This window comes from Rhinatrema bivittatum, chromosome 2 (genome assembly GCF_901001135.1).
Source record: "Rhinatrema bivittatum chromosome 2, aRhiBiv1.1, whole genome shotgun sequence".
Taxonomy (NCBI): domain Eukaryota; kingdom Metazoa; phylum Chordata; class Amphibia; order Gymnophiona; family Rhinatrematidae; genus Rhinatrema; species Rhinatrema bivittatum.
In genome coordinates, this window is record NC_042616.1 from 252,630,435 (window position 1) to 252,650,525 (window position 20,091).

Here is a 20,091-nt window from a genome sequence, read left to right on the forward strand (position 1 = left end):
AAATATGCGCATACTTTTTGATGTTCATAAACTAGCACATACGGGAATACAGGCTATTTACATACATATAGGCTAATTTTATGTTTAGAACCCCTTTGACATCTACCCATAAGTGAGCATCTGAGACAAGAGGAAATATAATGACTTGCCCAAGTCACAAAGAGTGTCAGCCGGAGAAGCAGGTTCCCAGTCCATTGCTCTAAGCACTAAACCAGTCCTGGCGCAGCTGTAATAAAACATTTTATTCTAAGAATGCATGAGACCCCAATCTAAACAAAACAAAATAAAAGGACTAACAAGAAAGAAAACCTAGGCAAAAAGATCAATAAGGTGAGGAATGAAACCAAGCGAGCAATCAAGATGCGATTTTCAGCTCTGTAGTTAGCAGCTCAATAATCAGTTTCTTGTCATCCCATCTATTCATGCTTGGCATCGGCATCAATGCTTAGTGATATTATTTACCGTCTCACTGAAGACTGGCATCTGTGGGATTGTCATCAGGAGTTATGGCCAGCCATGGCTGCAATCCATTATTGAATGGATCACACTGACACGCCACTTGACTGCTAGTAGCCAGTGTAAAATATGAGACTGCTCTAACCTGCACTCCTGGTAGGGGAGGAGGAAATGTCTAATAGCATTATCAACATGATAAGTATTGTTAACATTATAAAAATAAGACCCTGTGACTTGATGTTTGTCTTCTGCTATTAGTCCTATGCATACCAGATCACACTGGTCTAAATTTAACAAAAAAAACTTTTAATCTTCAAATGCACCACTATCTATCCATGCATGAAACCCTCGAGAAGTAATGAAACCATGGACAATATTATGTGACATTTTCCCTTGTAGGAAGAGGACTTACCATCAGCAAAATAGAGCACATTGTTGCATTCCGTTCCTGTGCAAAAGCACATATACACCTTTTCATCGGGCACGTCCTTTTCCTCCATCACACACAGGGAGAATCGGTTGTCAGGTACATCATAGCCATAAAGTTTCTCTTTTGGATCATGGCATCTTGTTTCTAAGGTTACACTTCCACCTTTCTTTTTCCTAAAATTTATAAGGGAAATTAAAAACAAGAACAATAAAGGACTCAAAGATAAGCTTAAGTGGCACGAATGAATTCTCTTTTAGGTGTTTCCTTTTGTATTTTTGGGACACTTGCAGGGATCTATGCAATAACTTTAGCATGTACTCTAAGGCCCTCTTGTGCATACTTAAAATAGCAAACACCGCAGTAGGACCTTATCATATACATAAATGGGGCCCAAAAGGATGTCACCATAAGAACATAAGAAATTGCCATGCTGAGTCAGACCAAGAGTCCATCAAGCCCAGCATCCCGTTTCCAACAGTGGCCAATCCAGGCCACAAGAACCTGGCAAGTACCCATGAGCATGCAAAAATGTGTAAATGAGCTAATTAGCATAGTTTTTCATTTTAATTAGCACTTTTTTTTTTTTAAATCCCACATTGTCGCAAAAAATACTGCCAATTATGGTGATGCAGGTTAATGCTGTTGTAATGTTTGTCAAGTGGGCATCAATGCACATTAAACACTTGCATTATCACTAATACCTTTTAGTAAACAGATCTCTTAGTATGGATCAAATAGTGAAAGAACAGGAGAGTTAACTGAAAACATAAACATCAAATAAAAATCCATTTTTCATAGGCCACATGGATTGAAAATCATATTATACCACCTAGCTTTTCTTTATATCAAATGATGTGATATTATTATTAGTATCTACTGGGGTTATACCTCTATGTGGAGGTGCATATATGGTGTGAGAGAAATGTGTGTTCTCTAGCTATGAGTGTATGCTATAGAGCTACCTTGTGCTAGATGTAGTCAGTATGGATAATTTATGCTTGATAACGTAGCTGACCATTATGATAGTACTGTCTTCTGATATTCCCACAGTTCTAAGAATGGTTGCATAGCTATGTGTTATATATTTGAGAAGATTAGAGGTGCAGATGTGGAAAAGAATTGCATTTATGTATAGTGTGGAGTGTGAGGTATGACTGAATAAGTATGAGAGAAAGAGGGTATTATGATGTGAAAGCAAGGAAATACAGAGTAGATCAGTATGAGAGAGTCGTGAATGTTATATAGGCTAATGTATACATTAGGGTAGTGTTAAGGCAAGCACTGTGAACTCAGCAGGAAATGTGGCACTGACTCTTCTAAAAACGACTTGTGTGTGGTAAGCATTAGCCAGATCCAAACAGAGGAAAGTTTTTGAGGAGATACAATATACAAGTTTGACGCAAATAACTTTCCTACTTTTTCAAAAGTATTAAAAAAATTATTTTAAAAGTGTACTATCACTACCATAAGAAATAAGAGGAGTTGCACAGATATAGAACCACTCAGCCTCAGACTTATGCCAGCTTCAGAGAGGAGCAAATATACTCAGGTTTGAGGGCTCCTAGAGATGAAAAAGTGATGCTTATATATTTGGATGAATCAGTAGTTTTAGGCTTCTGAGGCTGTTAATGAGATAAGCATTGTGAACTGTCCTGAATACTCTGGATATCTTTTCTAGCCTGCGATGAATATTTTTTTGTTTGCCGAATATTTCCCAAATATCTGTTTTTATGACAATTGCTGTTGAGGTTTTTGGCTCGGCTTACCTTCCAGAAGCCAAAAAGATTTTGGGTGAACTGAGCCTTGTATGTTCTTTTGTTTCTTATTCTGTATCTTAACTCTGGTAGCTGTACTATAAACACAGTAAAAAAAAAAGAGGAACACGCTATATTTAAGTAATAGGTGCCACAGTTAACTGGCTCCATCGCTATTGCAGATAATTACCCAACTGGCTGTTTTTAATCTAGCTTAATATCAAGTAAAATGTAATTATCACAGAGCCCATAATGAAACAAGCCAACTTTGTACTGAAAATAAAAGAGAGAAAAAAAGAAAGCACAACTATGTGTTTTGTTTTTATTATTTCCTTTCAAGCCTTCTGCTGAAAATTCCAGAATTAACCTTTGGCAAACTGTCAATTGCAGTCCATCAACTGCAAAATAATTTTTCAAGATGCAGTCTTTTTTTTTTTTTTTTTTCAGTTGGAAAAGCTGCTGAAAGTGACAGGTTGCCAAGCAAAATCCGTGTGTTTCTTTGTGGACATATCATAGGCCGCTTCTGCCAACAAGTCTGTCAGCCCGAAAGCAGCATTCCATTCTGCCAGGTTTCTAATTAAAGCTACAATAAATCCCTGTTAGGCCCCCTGCATCCCTGTCTTTAGTTTTCCCATTATACCTATCATTACTCCAAGGCTTCTCTGCCCCCTTTGTAATTAACTTTCTGATATGCTTAAGAACTAGGGGGTCTGCAGGCCATTATGGCAAGACTCTTAACCAAATCCCATTTTGGTTTTTCTGTGTGTGGGGGGGGGGGGGGGGCGGGAGGGGCTTTTTTTTTTTTCCCTTCCGCAAAACAGTGAACACTAAAAACGCAATAAATATAAAGTGAAATTTTGGGACTTTTACAATAGTTTCTTTTGAAAAATGACATGAAATAATAGACTATGTCGTTGACATTGCTGTGTTGTTTGAAATGAAAGCACTTGACATTGGAGCAGACCCTTTGTCTCTCTCGGTTTACTGTGGTTCTGCTATGGTTGCCACATGAACATGTCAGAGTGGCCAGACTGGTCATGGCCAGTGAAAGCCAACAAAACTGCACTTTCATTCTGTCAGCTTTCAAAGTTTATTTGATGCTTTTGCCACCTCAAGCACTGAGCACGCCAAAGTCACAGGACACAAATTTATAGTAAACCTAAAAATATTATTGCTCATTCTAATATGTTATTTTTTTCTTTTAACCATACTAAATAATGCTAAAACGGGCAGGGTACCCCATCTACTAAAAGGGAATGAATTTAAGGGGGCAGGGCGTTTTGAGGCCTAAACAGGCAGCTGTGGTCTATGTGCTAAATTCCCAATATCCAAGGCTACATCACGAGTTATGCACTGTGTACTTAGTTACATATTCTGAGTAAAAGTCAAAGCCAGAAGTTATTGACATTAAGGTGCTGCTTTAGATTTTAAATACATCCTAAAGAAGAGAAGAAAGATTAGCTTTCATAACTTAAAAAAAACCAAACTGTGGGCCCTATTAAAAAATGTATGCATAGCATACAAACTGACAGCTTGACAATTTCCAGCTCCTTAGCTACCCAGCAATCTACAACCTTTTAACAAAAAGAGCCATTTCACAGTTTTTTTTAATTTGCCCTAAATATTTCGAGAGCTGCAACCCTATTGGAATTCTCAACACTTATGTAAATCACCACCTATCCTCCCCCCCGCCCATCTCCAGTGGTCACTCTGTTTCTCTCAATCTCATCCTATTCCAACATTCTCTCTCGCAACTTCCCAGCCTCAGCAGCCAATCTCTTTCTCAATCATTACCATCTCCATCAGTCACTCTGTCTCACCCAGCATCCCAAGCAGTCACTCTCTCTCACACACAATGTCCTTTATCCTAAGCAGTTATTCTCTCTCTATCTGCCCTATTCCGTAGCAGTCACTTTGTCTCTTTTAATCCCCCATTGCCTACAGATACTCTCTCTAGCTTCCCTAATCCCCAGCAGTCACTTTCTGCCTTTCAATTCTCCTCATTCTCAGCAATCCTTTCCCCAGCAGGTACTATTTCTCTCTCCCTCTTTCAGTCCTCCCTTACCCAGCAGCCACACACTCTCTGTCCTCCTTATCCCTGGCAGTCACTCTAACTCAGTTCCCCTTGTCCCCTGAAATCACACACACTCACTTTCTCAATCCTACCATCTCCAGTAGTCACTCTCTCTCAATCTCCAAAACCCTTCAGTCTCTCTTTCTCTTTATTTCTACTAATCCTCCATTATCTCAAACTTTCAATTCCCCTATCCCCAGCAGTCACTCATAATTCTCCTAATCCCCTGCCATCGCTCACTTTCTCAATCTTCCATCCTTAGCATCACTTCCTCTTAATCCCCCTTATCCCCAGCAATCACTTTTTTCTCTCTATCATTCCTATCCCCAAGCAGTCACTCTCTCTATCCTCTTTATCCCCAGCAGTCACTCCCTCTCAGTCCCTCCTTATCCTCAGTCTCTTGGTTTCTTCAATCCCCCATTGCCATAAATCACTCACTCTCTCTCTCTCTCTCTCTCTCAATTTCACCCTCATTAGTGGTCAGTCTCACTCTTTCTATCCTCCCTAATCCCCCAGCAGTCATTTCTCCAATCCATCCATTCCCAACAGTCACTCTCTCTCTCCAGCTCTCCTTTATCCCCAGCAGTGAATGACTCTCACAATGCAGTCTTATTCCTATCAGTCCCTATCTTCCAATCCCCCCTTATTCCCAGGAGTTACTCTCTCTCTCGCTCTCTCTCAGTCCTCCCTATTCCCAGCAGTCACACGCTCTCTCTCAATATCCCTCATCCCTATTGGTCATTCTCTCTTGTTCTCTTTAATTCTACCTCATTCTCAGCACTCACTGTCTCTCTTTCTCCCTCTTCCCAAGTCACTCTCTCTCTTGCTCTCAATCCCCTTGCATCTCCAGGAGTCATTCTCTTTCTTTCTCTTATCCTTCAGTCTCTCAATCTCCAATCCTGGCAATCTCTCTCAAACACCCCCATACTATCTCTCCCTCTCTCTCTCTCTCTCTCTCTCAATGACTACCCCATCCCTACTGATATTTTTTTTTTTTTTTTATCTACACCATTGTCTGCCAATACCCCCATGATGGAGCTATATTCAGGTATTTAAAGAGCCAAAGGTTGCAGACCTCTGCCCTAGCCACATGTCATAAGGCAATGAATATTCATTTCTAATTAAATACAAGGGTGAAAAAATTAGATTGTTTAAATGTTTTCAACACTGAGAAATAGGGAACTCCAGGGATGCTCATTTGCAAGGCAAAACAGATTGTGTGCTTTTTTCTTATTTTCAAAAGGCCAAATTTGTCAAATAAGTAAATTGGCAGAATGCCCATTTGCTACGTATTAAAATTGGATTGACAATCATACCCACTTCATCCCCTTAATATAGGAGAAGACAGAAGAAGAGAGCAAAAATCATTTAACAGTATTTGAAGATGCTGCAAAAAATGATTACAAATTAAATTTTTTTTTAATTTTATTTTTATTAATTTCATCACAAACAAGCAAGAAAATATCTTCCTACAGAAAATAAAAATGATGTCTCCAGAGAAAATAAAGGTATCATACAAGTCAGAGGTCATAAAGAATACATTCTCATAATTATCCTTTATTTTATCACATCTTTTCACATTAACCACTTATATTGCGAGTGGACCATATGTAAATCAATTTCACAATGGTTTAACACTTTCAAAAATATTCACATCTGAGGTTTTACACGATTCAAAAATGTTCACATCTGAACTTTTAAATATCATACTCAAACATGTCAACTCATACTTAACCCCCATTCACACCGGACTTCATACATACAATCCCCACCATATACACCCCCCCCCCACATAATTAAAACACACACAAAATAAAAACACTGTGTTTCCCAGTTTATAAAGTATCATCATTATAATCATTTACTTGTGACACACTTTTATAACATAAAGAATTCAAAGTGAGTTGTATCAGATCTTCAAATAATCAGGCATTAAATGAGTAAACAAGAACAATTACAGTCAGATAAGGTAATAGTAACAGTGTATAAAAAGTTAAAAAGCACGAGGAATGAACTCAGCACCATGAACACACAACAATTATTCTTATATGTAACATATAAAAAATGGATTCCAGGGATATTTCAAGATAGTGCCCACCCAGTGAGATGCTGTGGAGAGTCTCCAACAATCCTGGGCAACTTCTTCATTTATCATAATTGCTTCTTTCTTCACAACAATGGTGAAATGTAAGGGTAAGATTAAAACTTGCCCTGCCTAAGCTCCAAACCCAGTTCTGGATATTGTTGACTTGTTTGTGGCATCCTTCATGGTGAATTTCCAGGCTGGTGAGGCTATTACAAGGATGAGCATGGGAGAAGGTGCATCATCTCTTCCTAACCTGGAGATAATCTTGAGTCCTGATTTCAGAACCTCACTGCCATCTCTGGAAGGGATCCCCAAATCTGCACTTTTTTCTGTGCCTGCAAAAGATCCTAACAGTTCAGATACCAGCACAATTGGAGAGAGGAGAACTATGACAAAGTTGATGGAATCTAGAAGGTAAGGACCTTAGAACCACAGGAGTTCAGCATTCCAACAGAGGCCAAACCAGGCCACAAGAACCTGGCAAGTACTCAAACACCAAGAAGATCCCATGCTACTGATGCAATTAATAGCAGGGGCCATTCCCTAAGTCAACTTGATTAATAGCAGTTAATGGACTTCTCCTCCAAAAACTTATCCAAACGTTTTTGAACCCAGCTACACTAACTGCACTAAGCACTTCCTCTGGCAACAAATTCCAGAGCTTAATTGTGCATTGAGTGAAAAAGAATTTTCTCTGACTAGTCTTAAATGTGCTACTTGCTAACTTCATGGTGTGACCCCTAGTCCTTCTATTTTCCGAAAGTGTAAATAACCGATTCACATCTACCCGTTCAAGACCTCTCATGATTTTAAAGACCTCTATCATATCCCACCTCAGCCGTCTCTTCTCCAAGCTGAACAGCCCTAACCTCTTCAGCCATTCCTCATAGGGGAGTTGTTCCATCCCCTTTATCATTTTGGTTGCCCTTCTCTGTATCTTCTCCATCGCAACTATATCTTTTTTGAGATGCAGCGACCAGAATTCTACAGAGTATTCAAGGTGCGGTCTCACCATGGAGCGATACAGAGGCATTATGACATTTCCTGTTTTAAACAACCATTCCCTTCCTAATAATTCCTAACATTCTCTTTGCTTTTTTGACTGCTGCAGCACACTGAGCTGACGATTTTAAAGTATTATCCACTATGATGCCTAAATCTCTTTCTTGGGTTGTAGCACCTAATATGGAACCCAACATTGTGTAACTACAGCAAGGGTTATTTTTCCCTATATGCAACACCTTGCACTTGTCCACATTAAATTTCATCTGCCATTTGGATGCCCAATCTTCCAGTCTTGCAAGGTCCTCCTGTAATGTATCACAGTCCGCTTGTGATTTAACTACACCGAATAATTTTGTATCAACCGCAAATTTGATAACCCAACTCATCGTATTCCTTTCTAGATCATTTATATATATATTGAAAAGCACTGGTCCAAGTACAGATCCCTGAGGCACTCCACTGTTTACCCTTGTCCACTGAGAAAATTGACGCCTTCTGAAAATCCAAATACACTACATCTACCGGTTCACCTTTATCCACATGTTTATTAACCCCTTCAAAAATATGAAGCACATTTGTTAGGCAAGACTTCCCTTGGGTAAATCCATTTTGACTGTGTTCCATTAAACCATGTCTTTCTATATGCTCTACAATTTTTATCTTTAGAATAGTTTCCACTATTTTTCCTGGCACTGAAGTCAGGCTCACTGGTCTATAGTTTCCCAGATTGCTCCTAGAGCCTTTTTTAAAATATTGGGGTTACATTGGCCACCCTCCAGTCTTCAGGACTGGAGGGTGGCCAATGTAAGATTGGAATGATAGATTACAAAAGTTAACTAATAGATCAGAAATTTCATTTTTTATTTCTTCAGCACCCTAGGATGCATAACATCTGGCCCAGGTGATTTGCTACTCTTTAGTTTGTCAATCTGGCCTACTACATCTTCCAGGTTCACAGTTATTTGGTTCAGTTCATCTGACTCATCACCCTTGAAAACCATCTCTGGAACTGGTATCTCCCCAACATCTTCATTAGTAAACATGAAAGCAAAGAATTCATTTAGTCTTTCTGCAATGGCATATCTTTCCTAAGAGCTTCTTTAACCCCTCGTTCATCTAACGGTCCAACCAACTCCCTCACAGCTTGCTTGCTTTGGATATATTTTAAAAAGTTTTATTATGAGTTTTTGCCTCTACGGTCAACTTCATTTCAAATTCTCTCTTCGCCTGTCTTATCAATGTTTTACACTTAACTTGACAATGCTTATGCTTTATCCTATTTTCTTCACATGGATCCTTCTTCCAATTTTTGAAGGATGTTTTTTTTGGCTAAAATAGCTTCTTTCACCTCACCTTTTAACCATGCCAGTAATCATTTTGTCTTCCTTCCACCTTTCTTAATACATGGAATACATCTGGACTGCACATCTAGGATTTATTTTTAAACAATGTCCATGTCTGTTGAACACTTAACCTTAATTCAAGAATCCACAGATACCAGGAAACAACCAATGTAGACTATAAACAAAATATTCCTGAAGATAATGGAGGGTGGGAGACTCACTGAGACCTCATATTTTGCGTGCCCAATGTCTAGGCTTAATGAGAGCTTATAGTGGCGCAAGCTTCTCCTTATGATATAATCATAGGTCTCAATGAGCTGGATTTTACAGGACGCTTATAGACAACAGCTGTCCCAATGCACTAATGGTCTCAAGAGTGCTGAAAGAGTTGTACTTAACTTGCAACTTCAATGACCGACGTCAAGTTGACAAAAGCTAGTGATGGAGATGGTAAGATGGTAAAGTCCAACTTCTTTCCGACACGACGTGTTTTGGAGGGGAAACCTCCTTCCTCAGGGGGTCGGATACCGCTGTTCCCTGCTTCAGTCTCTTGCCGAAAATACTTGACTCTACTGTGGGTAAAAAAGGGGAGCACAAAGGAAATAGTGCATATTGAGTCCCACCACAAAGTATGATAGCAGTAAAAATAGGAAGAACACTCACTGTATGCGATACACTGACTTGAATTGCTGTTCTGAACGGCGTCTCTGTTACGCTCTATAAGTGAAACAACATACAATGGAAATCACCCCTTGAAAACTGTTATGAACTATATGCCTTAAGTCCGTGTACAATACCTTATCAGAGTGCTGGAGTCAATCGCTGTGCTGTGGATGCACTATCGGCAGTGCGCGGTTCAAAAACGCCGACCTTTAAGCAGCTGAAAAAAGCGCCAAAAACAGTGGGTGTATCCTATTATGGGCACTTACGTCACTGTGGGGGCCATTTTGGGACAGAAACTGTCCATATATGAACAATGACGTTGGCGGCGGCCATTTTGAAATTACTGCAGCTGGGGAACTCCCATATCGCAGTCTGCTGTCAAACACTGTCCATAAAAGGATACTGACGTAATCAGCTGCCATTTTGAAACAGCTTCAATTTAGAATAGTCTCATTTCGAGGATGAACTGTCCAAATAAGGAAAATAACGTTGTAGAATGCCATATTGAGAATGTCAAAAACAGAACAATAACAACTCACAAAGAGTCCTGATAAGTGTGGTGATGAAACTACCACTATTGAAGTGAGAGAAGAAACCAATGAACAAAGGGAATGAGTCCACAGACCGTGTGGGCAGTCGCTGAACACAGTTTAAATCAGAGTGTACCACTCTATCTTCTCATTGAGGCCATGTGGTTCAACTGATTGAAGGCGATAAATCCATTGATGTTCCTTCAGGTTTAATCTTGAAAGTCTATCTCCCCCTCTCCAGGATGGTATCACTTGTTCAATGATTAGCCACTGAAATTGTTCAAATTTATGATGGTGTGTGATGCAATGTGGTACTATAGGGGCTTTTATATCAAGGTTCTTGATCCGGCTCCTATGTTCAATCAAACGGACTTTGATCTTACGTGTCGTTCTGCCCACATATATTTTATGACATGGGCATATAAGTCCGTACACCCCAAAATCCGAATTGCAGTGTACTGCATGTCGCCGTGTAATATAAACCTAGGTGTTAGGATCCTGCCATGTGATGCCTGTAATGGCTTGGGAGCAAAAGCTACAGTTGCCACATTGTGTCTGACCCGGAGGGCCTGGGATGCAGACACAATGTGGCAACTGTAGCTTTTGCTCCCAAGCCATTACAGGCATCACATGGCAGGATCCTAACACCCAGGTTTATATTACACGGCGACATGCAGTACACTGCAATTCGGATTTTGGGGTGTACGGACTTATATGCCCATGTCATAAAATATATGTGGGCAGAACGACACGTAAGATCAAAGTCCGTTTGATTGAACATAGGAGCCGGATCAAGAACCTTGATCCTTTTATGGACAGTGTTTGACAGCAGACTGCGATATGGGAGTTCCCCAGCTGCAGTAATTTCAAAATGGCCGCCGCCAACGTCATTGTTCATATATGGACAGTTTCTGTCCCAAAATGGCCCCCACAGTGACGTAAGTGCCCATAATAGGATACACCCACTATTTTTGGCGCTTTTTTCAGCTGCTTAAAGGTCGGCGTTTTTGAACCGCGCGCTGCCAATAGTGCATCCACAGCACAGCGATTGACTCCAGCACTCTGATAAGGTATTGTACACGGACTTAAGGCATATAGTTCATAACAGTTTTCAAGGGGTGATTTCCATTGTATGTTGTTTCACTTATAGAGCGTAACAGAGACGCCGTTCAGAACAGCAATTCAAGTCAGTGTATCGCATACAGTGAGTGTTCTTCCTATTTTTACTGCTATCATACTTTGTGGTGGGACTCAATATGCACTATTTCCTTTGTGCTCCCCTTTTTTACCCACAGTAGAGTCAAGTATTTTCGGCAAGAGACTGAAGCAGGGAACAGCGGTATCCGACCCCCTGAGGAAGGAGGTTTCCCCTTCGAAACACGTCGTGTCGGAAAGAAGTCGGACTTTACCATCTTACCATCTCCATCACTAGCTTTTGTCAACTTGACGTCGGTCATTGAAGTTGCAAGTTAAGTACAACTCTTTCAGCACTCTTGAGACCATTAGTGCATTGGGACAGCTGTTGTCTATAAGCGTCCTGTAAAATCCAGCTCATTGAGACCTATGATTATATCATAAGGAGAAGCTTGCGCCACTATAAGCTCTCATTAAGCCTAGACATTGGGCACGCAACATATGAGGTCTCAGTGAGTCTCCCACCCTCCATTATCTTCAGGAATATTTTGTTTATAGAACACTTAACCTTTGCAGCTGCATCTTTCAGATTTTTTCTATTTTCCTCATTTTATCAAAGTTTCCCTTTTGAAAATTTAGTGTTAGAGCTGTAGATTTACTTATTGCCCCCCTTCCAGTTATTAGTTTAAATTTGATCTGGTTATGATCACTATTGCCAAGTGGCCCCACCACCATTACCTCTCTCACCAAATACTACGTCCACTAAGAATTAAACCTAAAATAGCTCCCTCTCTCATTGGTTCCTGAACCAATTGCTCCATGAAGCAGTCATTTATTACTTCCATGAACTATGTCTCTAGCAAGTCCTAATATTACATTTACTCAGTCAATACTGGGGTAATTGAAATCTCTCATTATTATTGCACTACCAAATTGGTTAGCTTCCCTGATTTTTCTTAGCATTTCATCATCTGTCTGACCAGCTTGGAAATGCTGTAGGTCAGAATCCTAGCTGAAGTTTCAAATACAGGGTTTGCTCAAGGAATAAGAGGAAGGCTTCAAATAGCTGGTAAGACTTTCATTAGATGAGATCTAAAGAGTCATTTCAAGAATGGAAGATACCCTCTCAGGATGTATGATTTAGCTATGTAATTTTACATTTGATGCTGCTAAGTTTCAGGCACAGTATTTGCAGTAGTGTGAGGAGGCCAAGATAGCAGACATGTCTGGTCAATTGATGACTTTATAAAGCAGCCAACATTATTCTAAGAACAACATCCTTCTTAGTAGTAAAGTCAAGATTCTAGAAAAATCTTCAAGGTATAAAAAGTAAGATTAAAGTAGATTCTTAAAATGTATCAATCTCACCACTGGACATCCTTAAGAAATATATTTGTATTGGAGTTTCTTAAAGTGCTCTAAGCTTCCATGCCTCCTGAATCCAGGGCTTTTCATATCTTTGAGACTAAGCAGCAAGTCAATCAAGTAACAGAAGGCATGGGTTATCACTATTTTAGGCCTGGTGTAATATTTATAGTATGGCTATTCTGCCGAGCCTTCCCAGATACTAGTTCTACAGTCTGATTTAGAATCATCATATCTCTTATGTAAATACTCAAAACGCTAAGCTTGCTCACATTTTATCATGAGGTTCGGCCTCTGCCTCCATCCCATTCTCCATTGTATATAGTAACTTATTGTATATAATTATTTATCTTTCGTTCTCCCCCTCTTTTTTTCCTCCTCCCTGTTAAGGCAACTTTGTTATAATGTAACTTTTATGCTCCTTATAAATGTCTCTTGTTGAATTGTTGGTTATAGTTCTGCTTCGTTCGATGTAAACCGAGTTGATTTGATCTGTATCAAGAAAGTCGGTATATAAAAGCCTTAAATAAATAAATAAATAAATAAATAAATATTAATTTTCATAGGTAGGGTTGTTGCTGTTTGAGTGCTCTCTGGGGACATGGCCAATACCAAGATGCATTACAGTAGACCTAATGCCATATAGAAGCTAAGGGGTCATCTTTAAAGGGTTGGGTGTGTTGGGTTTTTTTTAATCGGGCCATCTGCACCATTTTTGAGTGGCAGCCAAAATGGCGCCGATGGCCCAAGAGCGGGAGATCAGTCCCCGCACCCCCACTGGACCACGTAAAAAGTTTTGGGGGGGGTTCGGGGGGGTGGGGGAAGGTAAGGGATTCGTTTTATAGGGTCGGGGTGGGTTTAGAGGTTGTTTTGGTGTGCCGGTTTTCCCGCACTCCCCCCAAATAACTCCCATTAGTGGACACTAACGGGAGTAACGATTTTTCACAATAAATCATGAAAATTTCTATTGTATCGCGCACTGTACCGATTTTTAACAATTTAAAAAATATCGGATGATTTTTTTAAACCGTCAAAAAACATCCCTATTACCTGGTATCACAGTGTCCCATTGGTTATCCACCTTCCACCGGGTCTCCAAGTGAACTTTTATCTCTATATCTTCCTTTAGCATCATACATTCTAAGTCTCCAGTCTTAGTTTTTAGATTTCTGGTATTTGCATATAGATATTTTAAAGTAGTTTTATTTGTATTTCTATTTTTATATGTAACCACAACTTGTTTATTATCAGATGTTACAGGCAGTTTGGAGTCATTTTTATCTGCATGCTCTATATTTACATACATCTGGGTTTTTCACATTTTACAACCATCCATCCTATCAGGACATTCTAACTTACTCTGTTTACCAGCATGCTTTGAAAATACCTCCCTCTGAACCATGCACTGCTGAGCGACTGTCAGTTTTATTTGATGTTCTAGTTTAAACGCTACTCTATCTCCTTTTTAGCAGCCTGGTTCCACTCTGGTTAAGATGGATTCCATCCCATCACAATTGGTTCCCCTTTCCCAGAATGTTTTCCAGTGCCTAACAAACCTAAAACCCTCTTGCCTGCACCACTGTCTTATTTACACATTGAGACTCTGGAATTTTGGCCTGCCTCTGGGGTCCTGTGTGTGGAACAGGGAGCATTTCTGAGAATGCAATGCTGGAGGTTCTGGATTTCAATTTCCTATCTAAGATCCTAAATTTAGCCTCTAGAATCTTCCTCCTGCATGTTCTTACAACATTCGTACCCACATGTACCACGACAGCCTGCTCCTCCCCACCACTCTCTAAAATCTTATCTAGATGGTGAGTGAGTTCCACTACCTTTGTACCAGGCAGGCAAGTTACCAAGTGATCCTCACACCCAGAAATTGGAAACTAGGGATGACAGAGCATCACAGCTGTATCCAGTTTCAATGGATTGAGGCTCCAATGGTAGACATTGTATCCAGAACACTTTAAGGACTTGAGAATTCTAGCCATTGACTAAATTCAATTTGATCTACAAGGAGGAGTTAGGAAAGTTCACCTGACATGGTGAGAACAAATTTGAATTTTTAAATTGGATACTGTTACACCTACAGTTTAAATTCAGAAATTGAGTGTTACCTTTTCATGATTTGCCTCTATTTTTTGTTGTTGCCTTTTGCTTAAGTACCCCCCACCTTGGTTTTAGAGTCCCTAATCCAGAGATTACAGCAATGCCCAGGGCCTCTTTCACCATCCCGGTTCTCTGATCCTTCGCTCATGCATCAAACGTCTGACCCTGGGCGCTGGAGCCTCCAGGACCCACAGTGTTAGGGGTGGTTAGCTCACAAAGGCTCTCACGCCTTACTTTTAATATCCAAAAGCTACTCACTTTAGGAAGCTCTCTTCAGTCAGGTACTCAAGAAGGAGGTACAAAACACCAGGCAACAGACTGAGATTGGTGTTCAAACAAAAATGGAGGATAGCAAAATTCATCGTCATGAACAAAAGAATAACAACCCCCAATATCACTGTCTCCTTTGGCCTGTCTTCAAGCCTGAATCGATGTCCTTTTCCCAATGTTGAATAAAGGGAAATAAAGCTTTAAAAAATTAGGGTAGAAAGGTGAAGGCCAAAATAATTCCTCCCCTCACAAGTAGGAAAAACCCAACACTTCTTCTGCCAATAAAATCTCGTCATACCAAAGTACTGCCAGCTTACTTGACTGATAACCAGACAAGCAGTCTCAACTCCTACTCCTTCCAGGAAGAGGCTTCCTTCTATGTTGGACAAGTCAGAAAAACAAAATTCACTCTCTGCTTCTCTTCTCACAGGGACAAAACCCCCTTCTTGTCCATCAGTGCTCAAAGATTAGGATTTCTTCCTGTTATCCCTTGTTGCAGATGGGGGTCACAGTGGGATCACTGTCATCAGCAAAACTCCAAACCTCTCCAAACTCAAGAATATAGCCAAACGCAATTTGAGCATACTCAACCCTAGTTTATATAAGGCAGCAGTGACCAGTCCCAAAAACAGGGAGAATGGCCAACACCTATGGAGATCTAAAAATTGCAAAACTCTCTGCCACAAATCTGGCTGTTAGACAGACCTCCTGCCAGTAGAAGTCTTCACTGGGCCATACTCAGACCCACTCTAGCTGCTGTCTTGAAGGCTACATGACACGCCAAGGCCAACCCTATAAGAACCTCCCTCACAGTATAATTCCCTCCTCAGCATGGAGTCTCCTCTCTGCCTTTGGCCACTTGTTCTTATGCTCTTACCTGCGTGGCCTTGTTCTTTGTTCTTGGACCTTGCCTGATAACCTTGCTCTTGCCCTGTTTAGTCCTTCTATCCTGTCTGCCCTGCCATGTCTTGTCTCTTGCCTGTGCTCCTTGTCTTGTTTGAGCCTGTCTGCCTGTATTCTGTGTCTTCTCCTGTCTAGGCTCTGCAGTGACATCCCTTGTCTATGTGTTTCTCAGTTGTGCCTCTGTTCCCTGGGGGTCTCTCAGTGACTCTCCTGCTCCCTGTAGGTCTCCCAGAGGCCCTTCTGCTCCCTATGGGTCTCTCAGTGACCCTCCTGCTTCCTGTATGTTTCCCAATGGCCCTGCTCTTCTTTGTGGGCCTCAGTGGCCTTCCTGTGTCTAGTGCAGGCCTCCCAGTGGCCTATCCTGGTTGCATATATTCCTTGGCCTGAGTACTGTTTTGGTTTTGCCCTGTCTTGCTGGTGCACTCCTTATTCCTAAGTACCCTGTTCCTGACCATGTGCACTGCCTTTACAGAACACCTCCCAGCCACTAGTACCAGAGGGCTCAAACCGAAGGGAAGGTGGCTGGTCATGTAGAAGATCTACACCAGTCTGCCTACTCCTGACCCCTTCAGAAGACCGCATGCCTACCCTGGCTGCTCCTGCTTGGGGGCATTCCCAAATTGGCAGCCCATATGTGACAATCTCCCAGCAGATGTAAACAAGAAAATGTTTGGTAAGAGTCCGAAGCCACATTACATTTATTCTACTACTCTGTGCTTCCACTGTTTGATAACATCTTTTCCCTCCTTATACAAGATGTATAAGCTTGAAACAAACAAAGTATCTTATATTAGAGTTTTCAGTGTGGCTGGTCTATGATTTATAATTGTCTTTTACATTCAGGAGCAGTGAAGGAGAGATCCCATTTCTGACGGATCATTGACTATATACTGATGTTTAAGATGCTGTCAAGATTTTATTTTCTGCCTTAATTTATATATTGCCTTTGGAATCAGTTCTATATAACATCTATGAGTAATTGTTATGCATTTATACTGATGAGTTCATTCATTTTTCATATGCTGGACACATTAAAGATTTTTGATGAGACATACACAATGAAGATGTTGAGGTCCATATTCAGACCCTGTCCAGCTAGTAAAGTTAACCTGATAAACTTATCTGGCTAACTTTGAAGATATATTCAATAATGAAACTGCACTATTGAATATAGCCTCCTAACATTATGACAGCTCTTTGGCTCGACTAGACTTAGTCAGCTAAGTCATCTGGCTAACGCAGCTCCTCCTAGATACATTCCTGGAATGTCGCTAACTTACAGGCAGATACAGTACAGTGCGCTCCAGTGGAGCGCACTGTTAGCCCAGGTTTGGACATGTGTTTTCGACGTGCTAACTTTAATCCTTATACAGTAAGGGGTAATAGCGCGTCAAAAACACGTGTCCAACCCACCTGAAACTAATAGCGCCCGCAACATGCAAATGCATGTTGATGGCCCTATTAGTTATTCCCGCGCGATACAGAAAGTAAAAATGTGCAGCCAAGCCGCACATTTTACTTTCAGAAATTAACGCCTGCCAAATTTAATTTCAGCCGGCACCAGGGAAGTGTAGAGAAAAGTATAAAAAAATGCTTTTCTGTACACCCTCAGAATTAATATCATAGCGATATTAAGTTGGAGGCCCCAAAAGTAAAAAAAAAGTAAAAAAAAAAATTTAAAAAAATCGGCCCGTGGCCCGGAAGACAGATGCTCAATTTTGCCAGCGTCCATTTTCCGAACTCATGGCTGTCAGCGGGTTTGAGAACCGACGCCAGAAAAATTGAGCATCGACCGTCAAACCGGCTGACAGCCAGCGCTCCTGTGCTTCCTTTTACCGCGGGCCCTAATTTCATAGGCTACCCTCCTGAATCACAGGCCCAGGAGAGTGGCCTGTGCGCATGCCGGGAGAGCAGGCTCTCCCGCGCGTTTTTCTGTATCGGCCTGCTAGCTGGCTACATTCTTTCTGGTTATCTTATCAGCTAGAATTTAGCTGGATAAATGCCCAAATATTAATTTAGCCACTTAACATCCGAGCTGGCTAAATGTTTTTGGATATGGACCTTGTTGAGTCACTAGGATTACGCAATCACTTTTTTTCCTTTATCTTGTTTTTATGAATGTACAGGCATGTGACACAATGCATCTGACTGAATGCATTGTGTCCAGGTGTGAGGGGGTGGGTTAGTGAGATGTTCAGATGTTCTATTGTTATTTTGCCTTCTAGGATCATTTAGTCTGAAGTTTGTGTTTCTTCCTGAGGACAGATTTTGTACCCTAACATAGGCATCAATGCTGAAACGTGGCCAGCATTGGTGCCATTGTCCAGAATGATTAGAAACTCAAAGACTGGAACCAATCCACTGGGTCAGTACTCAGTAGCAGTGCTATGCACTGCCCAACTCAGGGTCCTTTGTTTGATTCCTGAATCAGGGCTTCCATTCCCCAAGTCAGCTAGAGCTGGTGATGCTACGGAGGAAGCATTTGCAGCCCCTGTTGGGGAGGGAGTTGAGGTCATCAATAAGGGTGAAGCCTGGTGGCCACATTTGGAGTCCATTATACAGGGTTCTGGAAGAAGCCCTTGTGCATGGCTTCTGGCCTCAGAATCATTGATGTAAAAACCAAATAAGGAACAGAAGGAATGAGCTCTTAATAAAATCCATGGGTAGTTTTAAATGAAAGATTTTGATGTCAGGTTCCAACCGAGCTGCAAGAAATAGAAAGGAGGAACTATCAGGCCAAAAAAAAAATGAATATCAAAGACCCATTTCATGCTGGTAAGAACCTGTTCTTTCTTTTTGAATTGTGAAATGTTCACATTGAGTAATAATGTATATTAATCACAAAAAGTCAAACACATGTAAAACAAAAAATGATTTTTGGGACACGATTATAAATATATGGGTTCTTGATTGTATTTTATGAAAAAAACATAAGTGTTGTTATATGACTGTCCCGCCAGCAATTTATGCAGTGAATTTTATAAATCATCAGAACCTCTGTGGTTTTATCTTTGTTCAGTGTGTAGGTTTGTGTGGCCTTATTTGGTGGTTGACTTAATTTTGCTGTGCCATATATCACTACCTAACCACAGTTGTAAACCTGATGTCATCGATTGTATGTTGTACCTAGTCTGTCAGAGAATTAGATTGTTAGCTAATCAATACAAAAAATCTATCTTCCCTCTTCTTCAGTTATCATGATTGCACAAAATTTATTACAGAATGACTTAAAACAGATTTTAACACTGATGCAGGAGTCAAATATATCTGAAAACCAACTGTAGGGATCCTATTACTCCCCTACTAATACTTGGACAGGAGTATACCATTTAGATATGGGGAGTGATGAAGTGGTAGTTAGTTGGCTTTGCGGCTCCCCATGTGGCAGCTAGCAATGGTGGTGTCCCCAGTGTTTTTCTAGAGAGATCACCCTTTACTCTCATGGATTCTCTTATGATTTCGCCTGCTACACAGCCTCATCATACCCTGATTCAGACTATTATGATGCCTCCCCACCTGCAGAGGCCTCCAGTGAGCTCTGGCCAGAGCTATCCAAGCCATTTCTTCAATAGCCTCCTGACTCAGTCTGTCTTGCAGCCTCTGCTCCACCAGGAGACCTCAGCGAGCTTGGCCTCCAACTTTCCCCAGCTCCTCCTCAAAGCTTGCACCACACTCATTCAGTCTTATGTTACCTAGCTCAGCCACTATACCCTTGCCTTATCATGGAGTCACCCTTGGTTCTCTGACCAGGCCATTCTTGCCTTGTGCCTTTTTGCTCCTTGACTTGCATTGCTTTGTGGCCTTCGGGCCTTCTTGCTCCTTGCCTTGCTTTGAGGCCTTCGGGCCTACTCTGCCTTGTATCCTGCCTTGTGGCCTTCGGGCCTGCTCTAGCTTTGAACTTTGCCTTGTGGTCTATCCAGGCCTTCCTGTAGCCTAGTGGCCTATGGACCTCCAGCCTTGCTGCCTTCA

At 41.0% G+C, this 20,091-nt stretch overlaps 1 protein-coding gene across 1 annotated transcript in view; it reads right to left on the reverse strand.

Annotated features, from left to right (window-relative positions):
• The window catches only part of TGFBR2 (transforming growth factor beta receptor 2), a 176,949-nt gene that overhangs the window by 81,896 nt on the left and 74,962 nt on the right, over positions 1-20,091 (reverse strand). Inside the window, exon 3 of the mRNA XM_029589418.1 lies at positions 869-1,059. Coding sequence (XP_029445278.1) covers positions 869-1,059 — 191 coding nt within the window. The remainder of the gene's footprint in view (positions 1-868; positions 1,060-20,091) is intronic.